Raw genomic sequence first — 26,634 nt, 5'->3', positions numbered from 1 at the left:
AGTAATTGTATTAATTGTGAATTTTTATATTTTTAAAATTTAATATGTTTATTATTAAAAGTCTGAAATTAATCTTAATTGTTTTTTAATACTAAAGTAAATTATTTATAGGAAAAAAATTAAAGAAACTCGTAGTGTACCTTCTCACACAGGCCATTTTCTTAAATGAGCAGGTGCACCTGCTGACGCATGATGATCTTAGCCTCAGATAGGTCAGCATAAGTGGTATTGCCGAAATATTTTTGAAAAAATCGACACGTACGGTTGTAATAAATGGCAAAAAAATTGTATCTTATGATAAAAAAGGTCTTCTTTTGGTATTTTTGTTATTTTATCTATAACTAGATGCAAGAATTATTATAAAATATAAACAATTAAATTCTTGCTGCAAGTATTTTGAAGATTAAGAGATGAAATTCGAGTTTGAAATAGAAAACAAAAGACGATTATTTATTGAAAACAAAGGATGCATGCTCATTAGTTGTAAACAAAAGATGATAATTAAGAGTCATATCTTCACTAAATCCAGAGGAATTTTGCCAGATTGGAAGCATGCGTAGCTGAATGCAGCATAATTTTTGAGCTTCCTGTATTGTTGAGGTCTCTCTTCATCAATCAAATTCTGAAGTGGCTCTATCTCCACTTCTGCATTTGGCGAGTGGAACGTTGCCACTGATATTCTATTCCTTTCTGAATTTGTTGACACCCTATGCATTGGGCTCTTCATTATACCGTTGCTCATTATCTGAATTGCATTAATTAGTTACTATTTTTTAAAAATAGTATCCTTTTTTTTTAATCCACCTTTTTCATATGCTAACTAGTTGGCTAGTTGTCACTATCCCAAATAAAAAAAAAACAAAAGAGAGAAATTCTTCTTAGTATAATCTTTTAATAGGAAAATATGTTTATAAATTCACAATTTAACTTAGTTACCATATATTCTATATAATATATAAATCTTGTCATATAAATCATATATTCAATATTTACTAAATATATCCAAGATTCAGAAACTGACGTGATGCAATACAATATATCTATATGTACAAAATTAAACCATATAATATAAATAATATCGGGCAGCATTAACTCAAAATAGGTCATAAATATATTCAACAAAAGTCGAAAAGTTTATAGCAAAAGTTAAAGATAACGGTATATGTATCAAACAAATCAAAATTATAAAATGTCTATGTGTACAAAATCCATCCAGCTGCCTGTCATGTATAATATCTCCAAACAAATCATATATTTATCAATGCTCAAACTAACATATACACTATTGGTATGATTTTTTTATATATACACATGTAAAGATTTATTAACAACCTACTTTCAATTATTGGTACCAAACAATCATCCGATATTTATTAAAAGATATAATAAAAACAAATATCCAATCATTTCATTTTTTTAATTTATATCTCAACTTTTAAAGGACGTTAATTTTGACCAATTTCCATATATACTTTTTTGGATGGGGATTTCCTCAAGTTCATTTGAACTTGAGGGAGTCATGTTCACGATCTACACCATTCATTGTAAAATGAACGGTGTAGATTAATTTGATTAAAATTGTACCTTCTTGATCTACACCTTTCATTTTATAATGAACGGTGTAAATCGTAAATATGACCCCCTCAAATTTATTTTAAACTTGAGAGAATTCCAATTCATACTTTTTAGTTGTTTCAAAAAAGCCAAATTTTTTCTATTTTTTTTATTTATGGTCCAACCTTGATCCGCTTTCAATAGAAATGTACTTACCAAAATTAAAAACAATTGACCATGAAGAAATATTGAGTACAAAAATTAGAATTACCTGCAACTGATCACCCACATTAACAACAAGAGCATGAGGAATAATTGGAACTCTATACCATTGATCATCTTTGAACATTTGAAGACCTTCTACTTCTGCGTCTTGTAACAAAATTGTGATGACTGATCTGTCTGAATGAGCTTTAAAACCAAGAACCGACTCCGGTTTCGGACATTTAGGATAGTAATTAAACCTTACTGCCATTTGTTCTTGTTTCTCATATTGTTTCAAGAAACTATCCTCTTCTATATTCAATGATCTTGCCATAGCCTTAAGTAGAAGCTCCACGATTTCTTTCACTTTTTCTGAATATTCACTCAATATTTCCCTGTAATGATGTTATGTGATCTCATTTCAATCAGAACAAATTGAAAATTATTGTTTATACTTAGTCCCATATTTCGAAAAACAAATATCATTTAACTAACGAGTTATAGCGCAAATGGTATAAGCGCTAGATAACAAATTTTTAAGATCGTGACCTCAATTCTGCCCACAGGCGCTTCCCCTCTTCAATATATCAAACTCAACGGACCAATCAGTATTTTTAAGTCCAGCTCACTCATTTTAGTGGGTTATTAGCCAAAGTGGTACCCAACCTTCGCACCTTGTATCAAAATGGTACTCAACCTTTAATTTGTATCAAAATGACACTCAACGTTCTAATGTTTGTATCAAAATGGTTTTTTTAACATTTTCCGGTCACTTTTGATGACGTGGCTACCGGAAAACTATTTTTTTTATATTTTTGCCACATCACATGACAAATAAGATTTTATATAATTTAAAAAATTAAAACGAACTCTTATTTTACATCAATAAAAAAATTATTTTTCCGGTTGTCACGTCATCAAAAGTGACCAGAAAAGAATAACCATTTCGACACAAGGTGCAAAGGTTAGGTACCATTTTGGCTAATAACCCCATTTTAGTTTGGTTTCCACCAAAAAAAATATTGAAATATTTTAAGGCAGAAAGTACAAAATAGACCCTTCAAGTTATTCAAAAAGAACACATAAATCCTTTTAGTTTTTTTGGGCAACTTAGCCCTTAATATTTTGAAATGGTACAAAAACTCCCACAGTGCCACTTGAAAAAAAAAAGCACATAAAAAGCTGAAAATGTGCGGCTAACTTTCCGAAGGAAAAAAAACTAAAAGGGCTTCAGCGGTCTTTCAAAAATTGAAAGATTTTATTATCAACGTTTTAAAGCATTAAGGGTCTAAGTGGACAAAAAATAATAAAATAATTTATGTGTTCTTTTTAAATAACTTAACCTATTTTTTGTAAATTTAGCCATGTTTTAATTCTCATGACGGAATTGAGGTGAATTTTTTTCGTATAATATCAAAATTAACCAAATTGTCGGTTGGTCAATTATTCGGTTTGATTATATACAAAAAAGGAAAAGTGATTATATACAAAAAAAAAAGCTCATAAGTACCTGAATTCGGTTGGATTGGTTGGCCAAACATTAAGATTTCTTGATTCATAAGGGATTAACCTAAGAAGCAGACGATCAACCCAATCATGAACAGGATCATTTCCATATCCTTGATTATCATCCACTCCCTGACCAACCTTCTGTTTCTCCATTGTCGGAAGTGCAAAGAATTGCTTAGTCACTTCTCGTACTTTGTCCAGGAATAAGCCCGAAATCCCATGATTTATAGCCTGCAATTTCATCAATATATATTTATTACCACCAAGGAAAATCAATAAACTTGACAGTTAATTTAATTTCTTGGAAACGAAATCTTGCAAGAGATTAAAAAACCTGAAAGCAACCCCAAGAACCGAGAGCTTCTTTAAGTTTTTGAAGCTCTTGAATTTGTTGAGAAGATGGTGAAGATAGTAAGCTGAGATCAATGATAGGAATTGAAGTTAATGGAGGAGAAGGATCCAGGATTTCTTTGGTAGTGAAACTTGGAGGGGGTTCGTCCCCATCAATGGACATTTCTTGAACATACTTCGACATCATGATTTGTTTGTTGATTTGATTACACAGGTGCCCATATTACAAGTTGTGATACTTTTATAATGGCAAAACCAGAAAACGTACATGTGTAATTTGTATTTTTTTTAACCTTTTGTTTATATATGAGGGGGTATATGTATCTTTTTTTCAAAATCAAAAAATTTCTGAAAGGTTAAATAGGCCAAAAAAATATATTTAGATGTGCAATAGAAAATGAATAGTTGTATTTTTACGTTTGCGCGCGTGTCATCCACGCACTCCCTAAGAGCCTAAATCAGGAAAAAAAACATAAGTTTAAATGTGTAATAAAAAAATATAATTGAAAAATCATAAAATAAAGTGGATAATTTATACATTTAAACTTTTTTTTTTTGCTTAAATTAATTAAAATATCAAAGTGAGCAGTTAAGAATAATAATGTAGTGGAAGAACACCTGTTAAAGAAATGGAATCTAGAATTAATAATTTTTGACCATATTGATCCGAAACTCTTATATAATTTAGTTTTTTTTAGTGTTTTAAAAAATTCAGACCGGCCAATTCGACCGGAATCCAGGGTTATTCCGACTTTTTTTATCGTAAGAACCGGACTTTTAGTTCAACTGTTTCAAACTGCAAAAAGCCATTCAACCGGAGCATTATCAATCCGGTTGAACTAGAAAAACTGGCCAGTTCACCAATAAACCATACAACATCTTGGGGTTTTTGACGTATTAGGGCCTACGAAAATTATAAATTCCATTCTTGTGCCTGTAAAAAAATTAATTCCAATTTAATACCTGTGCCCACTCAATCCGCGATCTAAAATCGCGGATTGAGTGGCAATTCGCGATCTAAAATTGCGGATTGCCCTTAATTACTAATTAGGGGCAATCCGCAATCCGCAATTCATGAATGCGGATTGCATTCTCAAATTATGGTGAATATTGCTATTTGATGCTTAACTTAAACCAATTACTTATTTATTCCTTCTTGTTTTTGTCTCCATTATCAATAGAAAATATGGTCAATGATCACCTCAATCCTTCATTTCTTTAACTTATACAATATTTCTTTTAAATTTTTCTTTTAACTTAACGTTTAAATACTCGATTAAACTCGATTATTTACGTATTATTTAAGTGTAAAATTAATATATAGGTGTCCTAAAAAGTAGGTCGTAATTGTAGGAATTTAAAATTTAAATTTAGGAATAAAATTCTAATAATCGGTTTTGAACGAAACAAATGAAATTTAGAAGGTAAATATATCAAAATTAATATATCAATGTACATCTCTAAATGTAGAGTCAAAAGTTTCGGATAAAACCTCAAAATTAAAATGTCGAAATTTGAAAGTTTCGACGTAATACGGAAGTATATAAATTAAGAAATATATATATATATATATATATATATATATATATATATATATATATATATATATATATATAATAAGAAAAATAAAAAAAAGATTCAATTTAATCCCTAAACTTTCTTCGCCTCACACATAAATTATATTTATAATAAGAAATAATAAATAAGTTATTGGTTTAAGTTAAGCACCAAATAGCAATATTCACCATAATTTGAGATGCAATCCGCATGCATGAATTGCGGATTGCCCCTAATTAGTAATTAAGGGCAATCCGCAATTCTAAATCGCGGATTGAGATTTTAGATCGCGGATTGAGTGGACCCAGATACTAAATTGAAATTAATTTTTTCATAGGCACAAAAATGGAATTTTATAATTTTCGTAGGCACTAATCCGTCAAAAACCCCAACATCTTGGGTCTACAAACTTTTACTGTCAAAATGAAAAAGTAGATGGAAGAATAAAAAACAACAACTTGATTTGAGAGAAAAAATAATGAAAGAGGGAAAATGTTGGAAATATTTTGAAAATTAGTTGAGAGATGGTAAAAGGACAATAATTGTACTACAACTTGAATTTGTGATTATAGATAGAGGTTTGGTCGGAAAAGATAAAATAAAGAAAGCAGGACGAAGATACAGTTGATGAGAATTCAAGAATATTAAATTTCTTGCATTCATTTTAATTTTTTTCTTTTGTGTGTTGTAAAAACCGTTTGAGAATTAGATGAAAAATACTCGCTCTGTTTTATTTAGTTGTCCATTTAATTAAAATTGTATATATTAAAAAATAAATTTTTTGTCTTAAATTGTAGGAGAAAATATTAATATAAACTTACTTTTTAATAAATATTTTATAAATTAAATTATAAAATTATTAATTAAGAATGAATAAATTTAAAAAATAATAGTGAAAATTATTTTAAAATTTTAAATAAATAAATAAATATAAATAAATTTATTTAATTAAATGGACAATTAAAAGAATGAATGGAGTATGTGAAATGGAAGAGACTAGAGACTAGAGAGAGAAAGAAAATGAAGATGTTGGGTTTAACAAACAAACAAAACAGAACGGTGGGTTAGAGATAATGAATTTGCATGGGGAAAGTAATTTGTTTAGGAAAACTAAAAAGAAAAAACACAAATTTCAATGAACTATTTTATTGCCTTTAAAAGAAAATTATCATTATATAAGATAAATTGTGATAGGCCATTTTTTTTAGGCCTAATCACTCAAAAACCCCTCACCTTTAAACTTTTTTTCAATTCCACCCCGATGTTGAAAATTTGTCAATTTTACCCACTTTTAAATTTTCCGTTTTCAATTGTACCCCAATATTTTAATTTTTGTTAATTTTTTTACTTAAATGATGAAATCATTCAATTAATTAAGTCTAAACATGAAATTAAATTCTTTTTTATTCAAAAAAGTACAAATAAGTCCTTTATTTTTAAAAACTAACTAATAACCATAATCAAATTAACACTAATTTAAATTCTTAATTAATTTAACTAAATTTAAATAAATTTTAAAAATATACAATCAATATAAGCGAGATATGGAGAATGTTTTAAACAAATCTCCAAACGCAAAAGACGTTAATTTAATTTTTCAGGGTACAATTGAAACACAAAAATGCAAAATAGGGTGAAATTGACAAATTTTCAACGTCAGGGTATGATTGAAAAGGGGTTAAAAGGTCGGGGTTTTTTTAAGACATTAAGCCTTTTTTTTAGCTAAAGTTGACGGGTATGAAAATAACGGTACATATTTTGCTAGTACTTTAATCTAACCAGTTGAATCGGTCAAAGAGCCGATTCAACCGATTGATCTGTAAATCAATGACTATATTGATTTAGTTATCAGTTCGGTTTTGCCAACACTGATTTTTTTGTTTTTTTACAATTAAAATAATTTTTCATTAATATTAAATAGTTATATGTGTAAGAATTGAAAAAGGGTATAACCGTTTTTAATAATTTGACATAGAACAAGAAATAAAATCTTATTCGCAGATCACCTTACAAAATCAAAATTAAAATTACATAACTGCTTTACCATCATAAGATTTCCATTTTTCGCTGTCCTACAAAAAACTCAAAATTTCATAAAAAAAGTCAACAAACAAACCTTTCGATACTTAAAGGACAACAAACTTTTTGACATAGAAAGAACAACAAAACTTTTAAAAAAGAAAGACAATATACCATAACAAAACGTATCAAAAACAAAAAAACTAATATAACATCTAAACAATTTCATCTTCAATCTTGAAAAGGTCTTGATTTATATCTCATTTTGGATTTGAGATATATTGATATGATGTGCCTAGGGGTGTGCAGAAATCGAATCGGCCGAATTAAATTGACCGAATTAGACCAAAATATGAATTCAATTCGGTAATTATGACCAAAACGGTGCGGTTTGGGTTGGGATAGTGAAAAAAATTGGTGTTTGATAAATGGTTTGGTTTCGGCTTGGTCAGGACCGATTTAACCGAAAAACCGTATCTCAGTTTTCATACGTGAAAGAAGCTTCCAGAGCTCTGCACGTATGAGAAAATCCTATACAAAACGGTGTGTATTGTATAGGGTATATAAGGTTTGTTAATTTTACAAACCCTAAAATTTCATTCTCTCTCAGCGCCTCTCTTTTTCACTTCTCTCTCTGATTCTCTCTGACCTCTCTCCTCTTCATTTCTCTCTCGACTGAAACCCTAACCCTAACCCTAACCCAGCCTCATTCTCACAGTTACTCTTTGCACTCATCATGACTCAGACTCACTTCATCATCATACACACATCAATTAAACTGTAGTTTGATCGCTGCTCTTCTGAATCTTTTGATTTGAAGTTATGAATCACTGAAGCTTTATCTCAAGAGCTTTTTGTGTTTTGTAAAAGAAAACGACATGCCTTTCTTTTCTTATCATTAACGATCTATTAATTATCAGTCCAAATACGTATATTGGTGAGTGTTTCTGTGTTTGTGCTTCAAAGTGTTCTTTTTTTTTTCATTTTCTGTTTTGTTTAATATGTAAAACTAATGGGTATGTTTGATTCTTGTATGTTGCCTGCATCTAATTGACATGTCATCTCATCTGTGTTTCTGAGACTGGTTTTGTGTTGATAACATCAGATCCAAAAGAGGTGATTATTCTGAACTTTTTTAGTTAGTTCTTCATTTTGATGATTCTAAAATTTTGTTAGTTAGTGTTATTGATACACTTTTTTTGTGTTTAATCTCTGTTTGAGAATAAAGTGGTGATCCTGGACCCTGGTGGAAGCTTTTTACCAGTACAACAGACCTACTTCTTTGGCCTTTGCAGTTGCAGATCATTCGATGGCAGCAAACTCAATGGTAAGACAATCTTCCTAACTTCTTTACTTCTTAACTTCTTTTTATAAGTTGTTGGATATGTACTAATGTTATCTTATTTTTAATTTTGTAGATGCCAACAGTTGAAGAAGTTCGGACTGGTGGGAGCAATATTGCTCCCATTGGGACTCCCAATGCTCCTGTTGATGTGCCATTGGTGGTAAAGGGTTCAACAATCCCTCTTCCTGTGCCTGCTGCTGCTCATGCTCCTGCTGAGGTCACTGGGGTAAGGGAAAAAAAACCCATGGTTACTAGATCACATGTTTGGGAACATTACGAGCGTGTGTATGATGAATATGGTAGAGTCATGAGTGCTAAGTGTCTTTACTGTGCTAGAGTTTATCAATGTCATAGCAAATTGGATGGTACTTCTACTTTGAGAGCCCATATGCTTGCATGTCTTAAAAATCCTCATGCTAAACATACTAGGCAGACATTGTTAACTTTAACTCTTGTTGCCCCTGTTTGTAGTGCTGGTGATGATAATGATAACAGAGTCAATGTTGGGTCATGGAAATTCTGTCAAGAAGTTATTAGGGAAGCTTTAGCCTATATGATAATTGTGGATGAGTTGCCTCTAGGGTTTGTGGAAGGGGTTGGGTCTAAAAAATTGATGTTAGCTGCATGTCCTAGGTTTAAAATAACTAGTAGGTGGACTGTAACTAGGGACTGTTTCAAAATGTATGAGGAACAAAGATTGAAACTGAAACTTTTCTTAAAGAATCATAGACAAAGGGTTAGTATAACCACTGACACATGGACTATCATCCAGAGAATTAACTATGTGTGTGTTACTTGTCATTGTTTGATGACCTTTGGGTTTTGCACAAATGTATAATTGCTTTTATGCATGTTTGTGGACATAAGGGAGAATACATTTCTAAGTCCCTTGAAAATTGCTTGGTGGACTGGGGACTTAAAAATGTATTCTCTATCACAATGGATAATGCCAGTAGTAATGACACTGTTGTGTCTGCTTTTAAAAAGAAATTGAATCAATGGGGCACTGGTGTTGCTAAGGGTAAGTATTTGCACATGAGATGCATTGCTCATATCTTGAATCTTGTTGTCAGTGATGGTTTGAAAGATGTCAATGTGTCAATTAAAAAAGTTAGAGACTGTGTTAGGTACATTAGGAATAGTCCTGCTAGGCTAAGAAAGTTTAGAGAAGCTGCTGGATTTGTGGAGATTGAAACTAAAAAGTCATTATGTCTTGATGTGTGAACTCGTTGGAATTCTACTTATTTGATGCTTACAACTGCCTATATTTTTGAGAAAGCATTTGAGAAGTATGAGGAAGATGAGTCCTGTTTTAGGTCTGACTTGAATGATAACATACCTGAATCATTAGATTGGGAGGTTGTTAGGAAGTGTTCTGATTGTTTATGTCATTTTTATCATGTAACTTAGCGCATATCAGGTTCTTTGTATGTTACCTCTAATATGCATTTTCAAGAGATATATGATTTGAGTTGTGTGTTATCTGATATGATTGATAGTGAAGATAGTGAAATTGTTGGGTGAAAAAATAAAAACTAAGTTTGACAAATACTGGGGTGATCCTGAAAAAATGAATAAACTGATTTTCTTTGCTTGTGTCTTTGATCCTACTGTGAAGTTAGAGGGTATGGAATATTCTCTAACAACAATGTTTGGTAAAGAGAAGGGGGTCATTTTGTTTAAATCAGTTGTTGACGAGCTTACTATTTTGTTCAATGAATACAAATCTGTGTATGAAAATGGTGGAAGTATAACAAATTTGACTGAGGTAGTAAGCTCTCAATATGAAGTGTCCCCATCTCAAGGGGTCAGTGCCTCACCAACTGGATCTATTCTTGTGTCTGCTTCTGGTTCAAAAAAGGGTGCTTCAGTTATGAAAACCAGATTCAAGAAGCATAGAAAGGAAATGAGAACTTCAAAGGAGTGAGCTAGAAGTAAACCTCAGTGAGGATTTACTGGAAGATGATATGGAGGTTTTGATTTGGTGGAAGAAAAATGCACAAAGGCTTCCAATGCTATCCAAGCTTTCTCGTGACATTCTTGCAGTTCCCATTTCCACTGTTGCATCTGAGTCTGCATTCAGTACTGAGGTAGAGTCCTTGATAGCTTCAGGAGCTCTTTGACTCCTAAACTGGTGGAAGCTCTGGTATGCACACAAGATTGGTTCAGAGGCTTTAAAGAGTCTCTTGTTGTGGAGGAAATCTTGGAGGAGTTAGAGGCATTTGACAAAGGTTATGCAATTCTTTTCTTTATTTTTTTCTTTTGGTTAAACTGCCTTATATTATATCATTGCTTTCTGAACTTCTTCTCTTTGGTTTTTTGTTTCAGAATTGCCAAATGTTGGTCCTGTTGCAATATGAGAAAGAGAATGACACATTTTTTGCTTTTGGTGGATTTGGAATTTGGAGCTTCTGGTGGAAGCCAAATCAGATCATTGTCCCTACCTGATGTCCCTTCTGAATGAGAACTGATCTAAGGATCAGTTAATGTCCCTGTACCTTCTGATAGTATGATTTTTGATGGTGGAAGCAAAAACTAGTGCTGAATTTTGTTCAAACTTCAAAGTATGAACTTCTAACTTTTAAACTCTTGTACTTTATTTACTGACTTTAACTTTTAAACTCTTGTTCAACTCAATCTTTTTTTGTAAATATGATGCATTACTCAGTTTTAACTTTCTCTTTTAAAACTAGTTGCCTTCTGTTTTTCAAAGTTCAAACTTTGAACTCTACTTTTTTCAGTTTTAAATCTTTTAAAACTATGTTGACTGCTCTTAATCTTTTCCTCTTTTTAATTCAGTTTTAAAATTGTTTATAATCTTTTTTTTTTGGGCTATGATGATGCTTCCACCACAAAATGATATTGTAAGGCCTGCATAACTGTGATATGATATTTTAATGACACATTTTTTGAGCCACCATATCATTTGTTCGCCTTACAAATGACCAGAAAAGCACTAGACTGAGCCCTTATTTTTATAACTTTTTTTTTAAAAAACTACACTTCTGTTTTTAGTTAGTACAATTTTCAATTTCAATAATGAGAAGTTGTTGTCTTTCAATCTTAAAAGTTAAAACAGCTTCTCCTTTCATGTCCATTTTTTTGCATGGGCTTCAACTGAAAGTGATGAAAGAGACTGACTGTGTACATACAACACAGAGAGACTATGCAATTGGTTTGAACTTGAAACTTTGGAAGCAGCTTCTTTTTATTGCTTTCATCAATCATTTTTTTTGATTATTTAAACTGTGTAATTTTTGAACAGTTCAATTGTTTTGTATATTGCTACTTTCTGATTCAGGAGGAAATTTTTGTATATTTGTATTAATAGTTGTGTACTATTAATAGGGGAAAACTTGTAATTAATTTAAGGGTGGGCGTATAGATCATTTCATACATTTTAAGTATGTAGTTTTGTAATATTTTATATTTTGCTGTCTTTACAATCTGTTTTATGTCTATTTATTAAAGGCCCATGATAAGGCCCAAACAGAAATACCGAACCGACACCGAACCGAACCGACCGACCATTTTCGGTTAAAAACCAATCGGTTTTCAAGTTAATATAATGCAATTTGGTTTCAAATATGTCTTAAATCGAAATAGTCGGTTTCCAATTTTTAGGAACCGAGCCGACCGACGCACACCCCTAGATGTGCCTCATCGATAAATTTCATCTTAACTCTTAAACAATTTCATCTTAACTCTTAAACAATTTCATCTTAACTCTTAAATTTTCGCACAAGAAGTGGCACACTTAAGGTGGTACACTATAGGTTACGACTCAGAGATAGGCTAAAGAAACAAAATCAAACATCCGAGAACAGAATATAAAAATGATTCCAAAAGAAATTCAAATCCGAGTAACTAAACTCCCTATTACACTTGTAAATAAAAGCTGCCTTAGAAAAACAGTTTAGAATCACCGCCTCTTTACTTGATTCTTTATGCTGAAAAACTTTGATGTTTCTGCATTTTCATATCTCCCAAAGAATTAAAAAAAAAACTTGCCAAAGTTTCCAATACAACCTTTTAGAAATGATATTCATTGCACCATAGAATCACCAAAGAAATTAGGAAAAGACTAGGGAATATCAAATTTGTGAAGAATGCCACACCAAACGCTTTGGGCAAATTTACAATGAATGACAATACGAGATTGAGTCTCCATCACACTGCAAAGTGAGCATAAAGAGTTATCCGTAAAAACTATCAAGAGAAAATATCCTACCATACAAGGCAAGCCAAATAAAGAATTTAACTTTAAGAGGCGCACACGATGTCCACACAGAAGCAAATAGCCGATGATTTCTATTAGAATCCTAGCCCGCTGACACAGAAAAAAAATCATTTCCAATTAGAAATTATATTCAGAATTAATTAACACCGGATTGGATGAGATTGCAGCAGACCGGTGTCCAGAATTTACCTCCACAATAGCTGAATGATGGACAGCAGGTCGCCATTGGCCAGTAGCAGCAGCAGCAGGGGTCCGATCTCCATCAGAACATTTCCTTATCTTTAGAATTCATTTAAATTTTTCAGTTTTATATAATAAAGGCTTAATATTTTAAAAATACCAAACATTTTTAAAGAAGGTCAATTCTAATCTAACTTTTTAAAAAACCCAATTTTTGTCAATTTTTGTTAAACACAATTCAGTTTTATCCAATGATTTTCTTTTTTAAAACAATACCAATTTTTTGTATTTATTTCAATTATGACCATTTTACTATATCCTAATTTTGATTAGTATTTTATAAATAAAAAAAATATTAGTTTTGGTTAAAATAAAAAATATGGTAAAATTAGTTTTTTTTTTTAAAGTGAGTGATAATTGGCTTAAATTGATGTTTTTCAAAGATTTAGTTATAATTTATCTCATCCAAAAAGGTTTGGCGTTTTAAAAGTATTAGGCCTATAATTGATTATACTTGATTGAAATTCTAATAAAATTGATGACATTTTTAGATGATTTTAGAGTGTTAATTGTTTTTTTATTGATTACAAATAATGCTATTAATATTGAAAAATTAACAGTGATGCATATATCAAAAATATATTTAAATAATTTTTTCAATAGAGGTATATAAGATAGAAAGTATACCAATTTCACTATTTGACCGATGCAAATATTATAAATATGTATATATATTTATAATTTTTTACGTTATTTACGTTAAATACATTGTGTACAGATCTCAGCATCATGACAGTATAATGTCACAGCCGACGCTTCTAACACTTATAGTCTTTTCGTGCAAATTTCAGATTCTTCTTCGTAAATCTTTAATACAACATTATCCCCAACAAAAGACGGAACCCTAGACCTTCCATGGTATATTATTTTTCTTGAAATCAAAATAATCCAGTTATAAAGAGTAATATTTACTAACAAACGATCAGTAATTTTTTTTTTTCTGAAAATTTAAAGAGTAGTGTATAAATATATATCAAAAAGAAAAGGCCATATAAATTTAATTTATTTTTCCAAAGTTACCTTTATGCAGTGTGATTTAATTAAAAGGTAAAAGATGAGCTATAATTTTTTTTTTGAAATTAGCTCGATAACCGAAAACGGCATGACGTTTACTACGTTGAAAGTCTTAAAAATCCCACATTGTTTGTTTACATAGCTATCTTTGTCTTTATAGTAAGAAACGTTACACTAAGTTATCGTCCCTTCGGGGACATCCGATAAAATTGGAACGATACAGAGAAGATTAGCATGGCCCCTGCGCAAGGATGACACGCATAAATCGAGAAATGGTCCAAATTTTTTTCTCGTCTGCTGGACCTACTGAGCATTTCATCGAACAGTTGGTGCGCACATGTTTTGCATAAATTATTTGCTTTCGAACTTGTTTTCCTAGCATTTTTAGTAGTATAGACTTATTGTTAGTATAAACTTATTGTTTGACAATTAGGATTAATCCTTGATGTAATTATCTGTGGGTGTATATTAGTTTGAGAAATTCTGTTGAAATATGCAATGTACACCCAGCTCATTTGTCTCTAAACACTTGCAGAAATTCATTTGATATGCCTGTGGACTATTAATATGTGTTTTTTGATTGATCTGTGCTACCATTATGATGCATTAACCGGTAACATACTGCACCTTTTCAAGGATGACTGATATATGCTCCTCAAACTCGATCTTCTTTCGGCTGTTTTTATGGAGACTGTCTCTAATTGTTTCTTGTACTTATAGATGCATATGCAATTATTTTTGGTGGTACTTTTTAATTAAAAGATTCTTGTCCTAGTTACTTGTCATGATTCAAGTGTAGTATTTATGGGACGATTGGTTGCGTGACTTTGAACTAATTCGAAATGCCAACACCTACATAGTTATTTTGAAATTCATGTTCATGTGACTAGTTGGATTTAAACATACAGTCTCGCTTTTGTTCTACCTCATCATCAATATCATTATTACTTCTAGCTTGCACACTGCAACCTTTCATTGTTGCGATGAAATAATAGGCTCTAACGGGTTTGCATCAGCTTGAAGGGAGTGATCAACATTGTGGTTGATTCGTACAATAATTGGCTGATCTTTCACGGGTTTCGTAGATTCTGTTGATGGACTTCTTTGAGAATGTGACTGATACTGGTGATGTTTGCTACTATAGATAGATTAGAAATGAACATTGATAACCAGAGGCTCATAGATTGACTGTTGTTACTAGAATTCATAGTGCACAATATGAATCTTTGACCTCCATTGATCTGTCATTTGTTCTTTGTATGCATAAGTGGGATGACTAATATGGAACTCTATTTAACTTGGAACAAAATTTCAAGGTATATTTTAATTTTTTTTTTTAATTGTCGCCTTTTTTCCAAAAGGCTTTCGCCTTGCCCCACGCCTTGCGCCTCGGGCTTTTGGACCCCTGTCGCCTCAGGTCGCCTTTTGCCTTTAATAACTATGATAAAATTATATGTGCAGCTACTAATTTATACAATTTGATTGGGTGAGTAATTGTAAAAACTTAATAATGTTATCTAGTTATATACATTCTTAAAACATGCAAACAAGGAATGTTATTGTCATTTTAATTTTGATTTTGTTGACTATCTATTTCATTTTCTAGCAAACAAGAAAAGTATGACATTAAGCATGCAAAAGATGATAAAAATTAATCAAAGTACCAGTAACATTTTGTCATCTGAAATTAATATCACAAAAACTTAATTTAAATGTTGCTCAGTTATGAAGATGGTGGAGATGGTGGTGACTGGAACTGAGGTGGTTATTGTGCATATGGTGGTGGAGATGGTGGTGGTGATGGTGGGGATGATAGTCCATGCCGTTTCCGTTCTCCGTAGCTTTTGCCATCTCCGGCCATCCTCTTGATGGGTCTCTTGTCAGCTCTAGCAATGACTCCCTTACATACTCTGCTTGAACCATTTCACTATCCTTTTTCTACAAATTAATTTTATATCAATGTTTGCATATTACTATATATACATATTGCTTGTATGTTATGTCTCATGTAAATTTATCGAGTTCTATGTTTTGTGTTTTCAAAAAGGTTTTTTAAATTTAAAAACTCATATTTATCGCCTATTATTGTAAAAATATATTGTCCGGTGGTGTTTTGCTTTGGCGTTTTCTTTTCGAGGTTTCCGTTTCCGTGCTATATAACATATATGAAAACATGAAATTGAAAAGCTATAATTTAAAGGCTTAATCATTTAAAAATAACTCACATTTTTTACTTTTTTCTTTTCGTTTATTAAACTTTCAAAATCATCAATATTACCCTACTTTTTTTATACTCAGTTTTAATTGTATCCTTTTTGTCAAATTGGAGCTTTTTCACTTAAAAAATGTTTAAACATGTCCTTCATATTTCACACATAGTCTTAATTTTTATTACTTTTTCAAACATTAATAGTTTATTTAGACTACGTGTCAAATATGAAGGATATATTTAAATTATTTTTAGAGTGAAATTTGTTAAAAAAAATACAAATGAAATTGAAAAATGAGGTAAAATTGACGATTTTAAAAGTTTGAAAAAAATACTGAAAATGAAATTTTTTGGATGATAAAATATAATATAAAAGGGTTGAAAAAGTTACCTCAACTTTGAAAACATTAGAGACAAGGCCTCTGAAGCTAGTTACATTGGCATTTGTAACTTCTAATCCAAGAGAATCCAAAGCCTCCATCAATCTCATGAACCCTCCTGCCTTGTGCTCACAAAATACCTTCACAAAAAACTCATTTCCATCTATTTGTGCTACTTCCACTTGCACCTAATATACACATACAAATCATTTTATTTCACTAATTAACCTATGAATCACAGTATACAATTTAATTAATCATATATCTTATTTTCTCATACATAGTATATAATATAACATTAATTCACATGCACACCTCCATTTGTTGTCCCTTGTCTTGATGACTAATTTCTGACTTCTGATTAAGTTTAGTGCAGCTGACTACTTCTGATGAAACTACATGATACCCATTAGCAACTCCTCCATTTTGATTCAGAATTTCTTGTGGGATATTGCTATGGTTCCCAATTTTAGCACCTTGATCATCATCTGAATTCTCTTCAAGCTCATCTTGTAGTTCTTTAGCTTGCTTTTGTAACTCCTTCACAAATTCAATTGCATCTCCAAGTATAGAAGCCTTATTTAGCTGAAATCATAACCAAAAAAAACTTTGAAATTTTAAAAACTAAATAAATAATGTAAAATGCATGAAATCAAGAATGTTATATACTAATTACATTTGAAATTTTTGGAACCAAAGCCCTTAAATCATAGAGTCTGCCATTGAGCCTTTTTCTTCTCCTTCTCTCAGCATGAAGATTTTTAGCTTGTGGACCTCTTCCTGTTCTTCTTCTATACTTTGCATCATTCTCATCATCAATCTGATCACTACAATCCGATATCGAATCTGATCTTCCGTTTTCGAGTTTGATCGAGTCCTTATCGTTGTTATTATTACCTTGTTGGTCCTTATTTGCTGATGAGGACTCCATAAACTTCATCTGCAAGTTATCTGTATTATTATTCATCATCATATGATCTTGAAGCCCATTGGTTAGATTTTCTTGGTCATTGTTGCTGTAGTTAGTAGTGAATTGCTGCAGAAAGTTCATTGGAGGACTGCAAAGTTGGATTCGTTCCGCTGATATATCGTACGGAAGATTCAAATTCTCTAGTGCTCCTCCTGTTGCTGATGGAGAAACTTGTGTGTGTTGGAATTGATTGTTGTTGATATGATCGTTTTGTTCGTTTTGATCATGATGATCGGTTAAATATTGTTTTGATTGATCTTGATCTCCAATCATATGATCCACATTAACTGCAAAATTGTTACTTGTATCAATGTTGTTGGTTGAATTTAACATGGCTGCTTCTTGCTCTAGTAATATGCTGCATTGAGTTGTCACAAAATCTATAATATTCTGATCTTCAGCTACCTGTTAAATCATTTAACATTGTTATGATTAATTATTTTGAAATTTAATTGTAGCTTTCATGAAATTAAAACATCATTTTCTTCGAATCGAAAAAGAGATAATTTTCGATAGGTAAATGGAATTGCTGAAAGGAAAAACCACGAAAAGATATCTTTATAAGAATAGGTTATACACATAGATTTTGAGAGTTTCAAAAGTAAATGAGAATGAAACGTCGAAGTGTAATACTCGACAAGTTTCCATACAACATAAAATAGAGTCTATTGCGAAAAACATAATGTTGATATCTAAAAATCTCGAATTCAGAACCATGTCTGCTTCCCATTGTAATAAAAATAATGAAAAGAAGAAGAAGAGAACAATGTTGCTTACTTGTTTAGTGACAAACAGCTCTAATAGTCCTCCTGGCACTGGTATCAAAGCCCTAGTTCCAACTGTGCACTGTCAACAAATCAGAAAACTTCTTAATTTCTTTTATATATAGGATTTTATAGATCAGACAAAAGAAAAAATAATATTGCTCACTTCAAGAACATTTGAATCTGAGCTATTAGAAAAATTTAACCATCTGGGTTGGTTTGAAATCAAAGCTTGTGCATGAATTCTGCATAATAAATCAGCTCAAGTTAATCAATAATCAACACTTGATACCTAAAATAAAAAGGTGGGATTAAGTAATTAAATACCCAGAATCAAGGGGTATAGAAGAAGGAAGTTGAGCAAGAAGTTCACAAGATTTAGAAGTTGGATGCTGAAAAATAATATCTCTGCATGCTACAACTGATGAAACAGAAAACTGAGCTTCTTCTCCACCATTAATTTGTGTGTTTTCAGTTCCACTACAGCAACAATCCATCCACTCAACATACCTACAAACACAAGTAAAACTGTTTATACTACGGAAACTTCTCGAGTCCTACGATTTCCGCATTTTATTTCCATATCCGGAAACACTTACGAAACCCCGAAACCCTATTTTCGGGTGTTTTTTCGTTTTTGGGCGGTGTTAGATAGTATAAACCCTAAGAAATAAAAGATTGTGTAACCTTTGGTCGTCACTCAGTTTCCAAAGAACGACATAATCCCAGCCTTTGAAACCAACTAGAGGCCTCAGTCTTTCCATGATGTTATGAAACATGTTCATGATGTCTGCATATACATAATTAAACCCATCAAAAACATTTAATCTCACATGGCTAGACCATAAATAAAAGACAAAACCTTGCATCACAAACAGCAAAACAGTTATCCAAAACATACTAAACAACGAAAGTAAATACCTGTCTGAACTTGTTTGTGGAGAAAAAAGCACTAAATGATCTAAACAAAACTTCAAATGATAGCAATGGTTAACTGCACCATCTCTTAGCACATGAAAAAGATTTTATATCTTCATTTGGTTGGGTTTTACTATAACAAAATAAAAGAAATAAGATTGACCCTCCTAATATTTATATTATATTGTCACTAATTCCTACAAATTATAATTAATGTTTCTTCACTTTATTATATCTGGAGCTTTTGCTGTTGCTTTGGTAGGTGAAGTGCAGAGCTTGCATGAGGAAGAATTAAACCTTATTTTCATTTTTATTCTAAGTTTTTTCTTTAACTAAGCATTATTATGAGCAATGCTAATTGTACAAGAAGTGCATGCATCATGGTATTACTATGCAAAAATATACAATCAAGGCCATTAGATCAAATTCTTGAGGGTACCCATCAAGGGTCCAGATTTGTCATGTAAAATGATGAAGCAAGTAGGTATGTGTAATTTAGAATATTTGAGTATGATATTTAGCATTTATGATGGGAGGAGCATATTGCATGAGCTAAGATGGCGTACAAAACCCTAACTACCTTATAAAAAAAAAGACTTCGATTCGTTTTGGTCAAGTATTCTTTCATGTCTCAACTACTCTATAAAACATTGATCCAAAAAACTCTTAGCTACATCACCAAAACCTAAAGATCATATATAGATAATGAAGAAATTTTGGTATAGTTGTCTCCCACTTTGATGATATTCTTATTTCCATAGTGATTCATTCTTTTTTTTTTCTTTTTAGCACGTATGCCATTTGGATTCTATGACTCGGTTCTTAGTTAGGATACAATTTGTTGATAACAAATCCATCAATGTATAGCTCAACATTGCCTCAATCTTGTCTCCATGAGTCGAGCCTTCTTAGAGATAATGATAAATTATAATTGAAAAACTTAAATTTTTTAGTAATTGGTTATTTAATATATTATCTATCAAAATTTAAACATTTTGATCTGTTAATTTTATAAATAGATATAAATATGTATTGTAAATGAAAACCCAAATTAATAGAGGTTGGCAACATGAGTTGCAATACAAGAAGAATACAAAGAGACGGAATTCTATCTCTATCTAAACTACTTGGCTTTATCTAATCGATAACCTATTTAAATAAAATAAGATATAAATAAATGATAAAACAACATGGTCAATATTACCAACAAGCTGTAACTCAAATAATATAGGCGCTGAACAGTAAAACTTTTAGGTCGTGGGTTCAAATCCTCCCACAAACGCTCCCCCTCCCCCATTTATCAAAAAAAAAAAACAAAGTTAATATTTATCACTTTCTATTGATATTTGGGTCAGGTTGTCCATAATAGATTGACCAAAATCCAATTGACTACATGGATTTATATGGAAAAGATGTACTTAATATTTTTCATGAAAAGTGGTAACTTAATGATAAATTATATTTTTTCATGGCACTATTTAGTTGCTTATATAGATATTAATGTTACATTAATAACTAATTTAATTATAATTGAAATCTCAATCAAAATATATACAATTATAAATATATATAAGGTGGTGAATTATAAATATTATATTGAGAACTATCAGGACCATACGCTTTTGAGGATATCAGTTCCGTGAATTGACAGTTACTTTTGTTTATTAATATTCAAAGTCTTTATTTTATGAATATAAAAAAGTATTGCATATTATATTGGATTATGTATTTTGATTATTATACTTTGATTTTGTATAATAGTATGAAAACCAATATAGAGATCAGAAGAAACGTACTACCTACTGGGTGTCAATAGGAATGTGTAATCACCGGTGTTGAGTCTAAGTCTTATGTGTCTGTGCCTTGTGATTCGTAAGAGTATAAGGTGGACATCCTTTGTTAGATACAAGGTAACTCGGTAGAAGCTCTCGGGACTGGGATCTCGGTGTGGAAGCAAAATTCTTGGGACCTGTAGTGAGTAACTCGGTGATATTATCGGGACTCATAATTTGGGTCCCAAAAATGGTACCAGTAACTCGGTGGAATGTCTCGGGACTGTGTCATATGGTATTGGTAACTCGGTTGATAATCTCGAAACCATGCCACTTGGATTAAGTTTGATTTGATTCGATATGGTTTTGGTATGCGTATATTGTGCGCGCTTTGGATTAGAGTTTTGATCAGATTGAATATTTGGCTATATTTTTTGAATAGTTTTTGATGTATGCGATCATATTTTATTTAATATGCATTAGTAAATTAAACTCACTCAGAAATATTTATATTTCTGACCCCCTCTGTTTTTCCTTATAGGTTATAGAGCTACGCGGTCAGACTTCCACAATAATTCTAGAAGTCTTCGTCTGTATCTGTAGAGCTGCAAGTAGTTGCATACCAAAAAGTGTGTCTTTCTATTTTCAGTAGTTCAACTATATTTTGATGAACTCTGATTTTAACTATTGAATATGATATATGTTTGAAAAGCTGCGCATTTGTCTAAAATGCTTTGACCTGTTGTTTAAAGAGGTACGCTGATCTTATGTTAATAGCATTTTAGTATTGTATTGGAAATAGAGCAGGTACGTCATAAGAGATTGATGTTTGTGCTCTGATTTCTTAAATTACTATTATGATTTTGTGATTGAGTTTCCAATAAAGGTTTTAAAGTGTGTTGCAACGAGGTTGGAAACCTTTTTATAATTTTGAAACGAGAAAATTGTGTAAAGGTTTTTAGACTTGATATGCGTTTTAAAGCAAACACTCACATTTTCTAGTACAGGTCTCGGCTCGAGATTTTGGAGAAATTCGAATCGTAACAATTAATTTATTAATTTAATTTTAAATTATTAATATCTAAATATATTAATAGATGAGGATGTATGTGCTCAAAAGTATACATATAAAAGTAAAGTGGTAAATGCTTAAATATAATAATATTGTATGTAAGGAAGAATGGAGAATATTCTTTTAGTGTGAAAATAGTGTAATAAGTTGGAGTAAAAATATTGTGGAAACCTTAAAATATAGTGTTTAAAATATGGATGTACTTTTTTAATTTGGAGTAAAAACGCTATTTCAAGAGTAGCAGACGGAGACTCAATTTCTATTTGGCACGATGATTGGTCGGGAACCGGATCAGCTGCTACTGTTTTTCCCCGCCTGTTCCAGCTCTCAAACATGAAAAATGCAACCATCAGTTCAGTCAGGTCTTCAGGATGGCGTTGGAGAAGACGTCTCAGGCTCAACGAATCTGCTCAATACCAAGAACTGCTACTTCTGTTCACTCGTCACGCTGGGTCTGCCGTTGCTGCTGTTGAAGACGATGATATCTTCTGGAAACATGGAAGCAGAGGCTTCTCAGCTGCAGCTGCAGCTTCTTCATTGATAACAGGAATTCACTCCCAACCTCTTGATCAACACAGGTCGGATTTATTTAAAATTTGCTGGAAATCAGAGGTTCCTCCACGAATAAAGGTATTCTTCTGGACTGCTTTACACAAAAGCATCCCGTCTTTAGCTTTTCTCGCTTCGCGTGGAATTATTAGAGATGGTAATACAACTTGTGATCTCTGTGCTGAATTAGAGACTCAAGACCAAATTTTTTTGCATTGTATCTTTGCAAGAAAAATTTAGTTTTCGTTTTTTCAAAAATTGGATCTAGCTTGGGTGATGCCCTCTTCTCTTGATGATTTTCTTATTCAATGGAATGCCATTGTTTTGTATGGTGGTTGCTCCAAACTTTGGACTAATGTTTGGATTATTTTTATATGGGGAATTTGGAAGTGCCGTAATAGAAGAATTTTTCAGCATAAGGATTGTTCTACAGAAGATGTTATTTTTCGAAGTCTTATCAACGTGGGTTTCTTTTACAATACCGCTCACCCTTCCTTTGTATACTCGGGTTTAGATTTGCATAGAAATCCCGATAGCATTTTCTTTTCTTAGCTTTTGTAAGCCTATGGCTTAATATTTGTTTTCGGTTTTGCCTTTTTTTGGGCTTTTAATATAATCTTATTCATCAAAAAAAAAATACTTTTTTAATTAATTTTTTTAGGAGGAGATTCTCAATTGAAATTGTCAACACTATATTTTTTGGATTTTATATACAAATACTGTTTTTTTACAACATTTATTTTTACCATCCTTTCTAAATCTTTACATTTCGTACTAATTTTATTTTCTTTTTTATACTACTTTTTTTAAAAAAAAAATCTTTACCTTTTATACTAATTCTCATTTTCTAATATTTTCTTTCATTATTTTTATTTTATTTTTTAACTTTTTTGAATTTTGACTTTTTTAAATGTTCACATATTTCGTCAATTTTAATATCAACATAACATCAATATAATATCAACAACATTTAATAAACTGTATAATTTTAATTTTTAAATCTTTTTGATACTAATTTTTACTTTTCAACATTGTTTTATTTTAATTTTTACCGTTTTATTTTATTTCACATATAGTGCGGTCTTTTTCATTAATACTAAAATCAACTAAATATCAATATAATATCAACATGATATCAACATTAACATTACAATAATTTAACATCATTATTGTCTTCTTCAACAATGCTAAAATTAACAAAATATCAATCAAAAATTAACACAATATCAACACTATAAAATTACAATAATTCAATATTATTATTCCCAATACTAACATTATTATTATCTAATCTCAATTTATTTATTTTTTAGTTTATTTCAAGGATAATATCATCTTATTTGTCAATGTTAAAATCAAAAAATATACCAACTGATTATCAACATAATATCAACATAAAATCAACATAAAATCAACAGCATTATAACATTATAATAATTCATCAATCAACTATCATCAACAAATCGTGCTGCAGAATAAAAAAAAACGTAGAAATACAACCAAACATAGTAAAAATGCAAAGCTAACATATATTTATTCCATAAAATCACAAAAATTATTTTATATAACATGAAAAGATAATCTCTATACATGTTTAATGATGGAAAATTACTATTATATAAAAAAATGAACCAAAAACAAAATTACATATTTGAAAAGAAGAAAAAGATGAAGAAGAAGAAGAAGAAGAAGAGAAACAATAAACTTCATATCTAATGAAATGACTTTGAGCGTCGGGACAAAGATGGAATGGCGGAGACAGAGCGCGAAGAACAGATCTGAAAATGCTGATTTATTGAATTGAAGGTGAATGGAGATGATAATAGAAAAAAAAAAAGAAGTATGAGAGTGTGAGTTGAGAGAGAGAAAGAGAGACAGATATATGAGGAGAGAAAAATAATTGTAATTATGAGGGTTTGTTTGAGAGGAGTGGTATATACATGAACAATATAAAAAATATAATTTGAACCGTGTATTGTATTTTAGAGATACAAAAGTTAGACCCGTATAAAAATTAAAAATTGAAGAAAGATGGTTATTTGTGTAAGAAGTTCAAATTTTTTCCCATAAAACATATAAAATAGAGCTTTAAAAAATCAAAAAGAGTTGTAAATTTATACACAACCCTCAACCGAAATAATATTCACAAGAACTTGTTTGATCAGTGAGTATTATTTGTGTTTGCTTAAAGGGTGAATATTTGCATTTGGGCATTTAGCTGTGATGGCTAAGACTTTATAAAGTTAGGAGTTCGACCACGACTCTCTGCAGCCCGTTGTTTGGCTGATTTAGAAAAATGAATAATAAAACTGGTACTAACTAATTCCTGTTAACTTCCGCTCAGTGGCGGAACTAGGTTCAGGTTTGGGTAAGCTTAAGCCCAGGTTGCTCGGAAGTCCGATTTGTAAGCAGGCCGGCGTGAAGCTTCTGTGTTTCAGCCATAGCTGCTTGCGTAAAACTGATTTCGATGTTTAAAGGGGAAGAAGACCGAATAAGATGTATTTTTGCCCTAATTTCACTTTATAAAAAAGGGTTAAATTAGCCCATCTTTTACCCAAAAAAGAAGGATTTTTTTTAAACATACCTCGCTTTTTGAATTCTTTATTAAAAAAAATTGTAGTTTACTAATAGATTATTGATAATTTATTGGTAGATTAGAGGTAAAAATGATACTTTTATAAAATTTTCAAAAAATGAGGTGTAAAGGTAATTTTTCAAAAAACGGTCAAACTGGCCCATCATTTACTTAAACAGACGGGCCCAAATTAGCCCATGTTATTATGATAAACTAGTCTCGCTTTACGTGCTACGCATGTGGCCCGTAATGAATTCGTGTATTATTATTTTAAAACAAAATTAAAAAAAATTAAATTTATTTTTTTGTAGTTACGCATAACTAACAAAGATTTGGACAATATGAATTGCGTTGTTAGTGTAGTCAAACCAAAAGATTAATATTCCTATTAATTTGGAAAAGATTAGCTATTTTTTCTATATTCAATTAGTATTCCTCTGTCATGATACAATTTTATTTTAACTAAAATTCTAATTATAATAATTTTTAATTAAATAACTAATTTGTTAATGACTATAAAACCGTTATTTAATAGAAATTAAAAAGAGATATTCCGTAAATTTGCATGTCCCCCTCCCCTCCCCCCTCTCCATTCGTGCTTTTATATATAGTATTGATAAAGCAGAGTAAAACGGGACTGCATCATTTCCGTTTTATGTGCCAATATCCACAATGAAAATTTAAAGTTTCAAATCTACATACCTAACCAATAATTTTCAAATTAAATTATTAATATTCTATTAAATTTTATATTAATTCTCTATTAAATTTTTCATTATTTTTCTAAAAACTTTAACCAAATTTTCTAATCTATTTCTCAAATTCTTTAACCAAAATGTCTCTAATTTCTTCAATTAAAAATTCATAATTCTAATAATTATTTAATATTTCTCTTTTAATCAATCCATATAATATTATGAGAAATTTTTCTCTTTAAAATTTTATTTATACAAATTGATTTAGTTTATATATTTATATTATTATTTAATAGCTATATAGTAAATTATATTTTTAGATTATTTATATCGATTTTAGTCATGGAAAATCAAAATATTGATTAGAATACTACAAGTATATAACTATTGTCACTCTTTTCATAAAAAAAAAATGTCATTCTATTTTATTCTGTAATTTATTAGTGGGAATTTTTGTGAATATTTTAAAATAGAACCTGTTGATATTAAAATTAATCAGATAAATTTATTACTAAAAAAACGTCAACTTTTGTGATAAAGAAGATAATCCGAACTCAACTTTAGAACGAAGAAAGACGTGTTAAATTGAGAGATAATGTTTTTTGTAAAAATAGATAATTAGTCTATTTTACAGCGCTAGCTTTTAAACTATATAAACGTGAAGAAAGCAAATATATAGTAGTGATCGAAACTAACA

The 26,634-nt window shown here is 30.7% G+C and overlaps 4 protein-coding genes and 1 non-coding gene across 5 annotated transcripts; 2 read left to right on the top strand and 3 right to left on the bottom strand.

Moving 5' to 3' along the window:
- Positions 1-379: 379 nt before the first annotated feature.
- LOC126679976 (jasmonate-induced oxygenase 2-like) lies at positions 380-3,900 on the bottom strand. The gene is made up of 4 exons (XM_050375002.2): positions 3,602-3,900; positions 3,269-3,498; positions 1,826-2,153; positions 380-745 (listed from the first exon to the last, which is right to left on the bottom strand). The coding sequence occupies exons 1-4, from the start codon at positions 3,803-3,805 to the stop codon at positions 509-511; spliced, it is 999 nt and encodes a 332-aa protein (XP_050230959.1). The 5' UTR covers positions 3,806-3,900; the 3' UTR covers positions 380-508.
- A 4,306-nt stretch (positions 3,901-8,206) lies between these two features.
- LOC126681478 (zinc finger BED domain-containing protein RICESLEEPER 3-like) lies at positions 8,207-9,763 on the top strand. Its single transcript, XM_050377016.1, has 5 exons — positions 8,207-8,210; positions 8,300-8,310; positions 8,459-8,521; positions 8,613-9,275; positions 9,407-9,763. Exons 1-5 carry the CDS (start codon positions 8,207-8,209, stop codon positions 9,761-9,763), a joined length of 1,098 nt encoding a protein of 365 aa, XP_050232973.1.
- Positions 9,764-12,408: 2,645 nt separating this feature from the next.
- LOC130015531 (uncharacterized) lies at positions 12,409-15,009 on the bottom strand. The gene is made up of 3 exons (XM_056105856.1): positions 14,959-15,009; positions 12,969-13,058; positions 12,409-12,869 (listed from the first exon to the last, which is right to left on the bottom strand). The coding sequence occupies exons 1-3, from the start codon at positions 15,007-15,009 to the stop codon at positions 12,624-12,626; spliced, it is 387 nt and encodes a 128-aa protein (XP_055961831.1). The 3' UTR covers positions 12,409-12,623.
- Positions 14,218-14,320, top strand: LOC126685182 (U6 spliceosomal RNA). The gene has a single exon (XR_007643296.1). It is a non-coding gene; the product is annotated as a U6 spliceosomal RNA (small nuclear RNA).
- Positions 15,010-15,659: 650 nt separating the features above from the next.
- Positions 15,660-19,604, bottom strand: LOC126680048 (transcription factor ABORTED MICROSPORES). Its single transcript, XM_050375083.2, has 9 exons — positions 19,278-19,604; positions 19,044-19,146; positions 18,684-18,866; positions 18,523-18,601; positions 18,370-18,438; positions 17,299-17,997; positions 16,938-17,207; positions 16,634-16,810; positions 15,660-15,971 (listed from the first exon to the last, which is right to left on the bottom strand). Exons 2-9 carry the CDS (start codon positions 19,139-19,141, stop codon positions 15,753-15,755), a joined length of 1,794 nt encoding a protein of 597 aa, XP_050231040.1. The 5' UTR covers positions 19,142-19,146; positions 19,278-19,604; the 3' UTR covers positions 15,660-15,752.
- Positions 19,605-26,634: the final 7,030 nt, after the last annotated feature.

This window comes from Mercurialis annua, linkage group LG5, assembly GCF_937616625.2.
Source record: "Mercurialis annua linkage group LG5, ddMerAnnu1.2, whole genome shotgun sequence".
NCBI lineage: Eukaryota > Viridiplantae > Streptophyta > Magnoliopsida > Malpighiales > Euphorbiaceae > Mercurialis > Mercurialis annua.
This window is presented reverse-complemented; position numbering and strand designations above follow the sequence as displayed.

What these genes read in the sequence shown, in the direction of transcription:
- LOC126679976 (XM_050375002.2), bottom strand. Translation starts at nt 3,805, where the DNA reads ATGATGTCGAAGTATGTTCAAGAAATGTCCATTGATGGGGACGAACCC. An exon ending in ACCAATCCAACCGAATTCAG is followed by an intron (nt 2,154 to 3,268) that starts GTACTTATGAGC and finishes ACATCATTACAG; the next exon opens with GGAAATATTGAGTGAATATT. An exon ending in ATGTGGGTGATCAGTTGCAG is followed by an intron (nt 746 to 1,825) that starts GTAATTCTAATT and finishes AATGCAATTCAG; the next exon opens with ATAATGAGCAACGGTATAAT.
- LOC126681478 (XM_050377016.1), top strand. An exon ending in CGATGGCAGCAAACTCAATG is followed by an intron (nt 8,522 to 8,612) that starts GTAAGACAATCT and finishes TTAATTTTGTAG; the next exon opens with ATGCCAACAGTTGAAGAAGT. An exon ending in TAAAGAATCATAGACAAAGG is followed by an intron (nt 9,276 to 9,406) that starts GTTAGTATAACC and finishes TGTGGACATAAG; the next exon opens with GGAGAATACATTTCTAAGTC.
- LOC130015531 (XM_056105856.1), bottom strand. Translation starts at nt 15,009, where the DNA reads ATGAAAGGTTGCAGTGTGCAAGCTAGAAGTAATAATGATATTGATGAT. An exon ending in ATAATGATATTGATGATGAG is followed by an intron (nt 13,059 to 14,958) that starts GTAGAACAAAAG and finishes TGAATTCTAAAG; the next exon opens with ATAAGGAAATGTTCTGATGG. An exon ending in ATCATTCAGCTATTGTGGAG is followed by an intron (nt 12,870 to 12,968) that starts GTAAATTCTGGA and finishes TTTCTGTGTCAG; the next exon opens with CGGGCTAGGATTCTAATAGA.
- LOC126680048 (XM_050375083.2), bottom strand. Translation starts at nt 19,141, where the DNA reads ATGAACATGTTTCATAACATCATGGAAAGACTGAGGCCTCTAGTTGGT. An exon ending in AAACTGAGTGACGACCAAAG is followed by an intron (nt 18,867 to 19,043) that starts GTTACACAATCT and finishes TTGTGTTTGTAG; the next exon opens with GTATGTTGAGTGGATGGATT. An exon ending in CTAATGTTTTCAAAGTTGAG is followed by an intron (nt 15,972 to 16,633) that starts GTAACTTTTTCA and finishes ATTAATTTGTAG; the next exon opens with AAAAAGGATAGTGAAATGGT.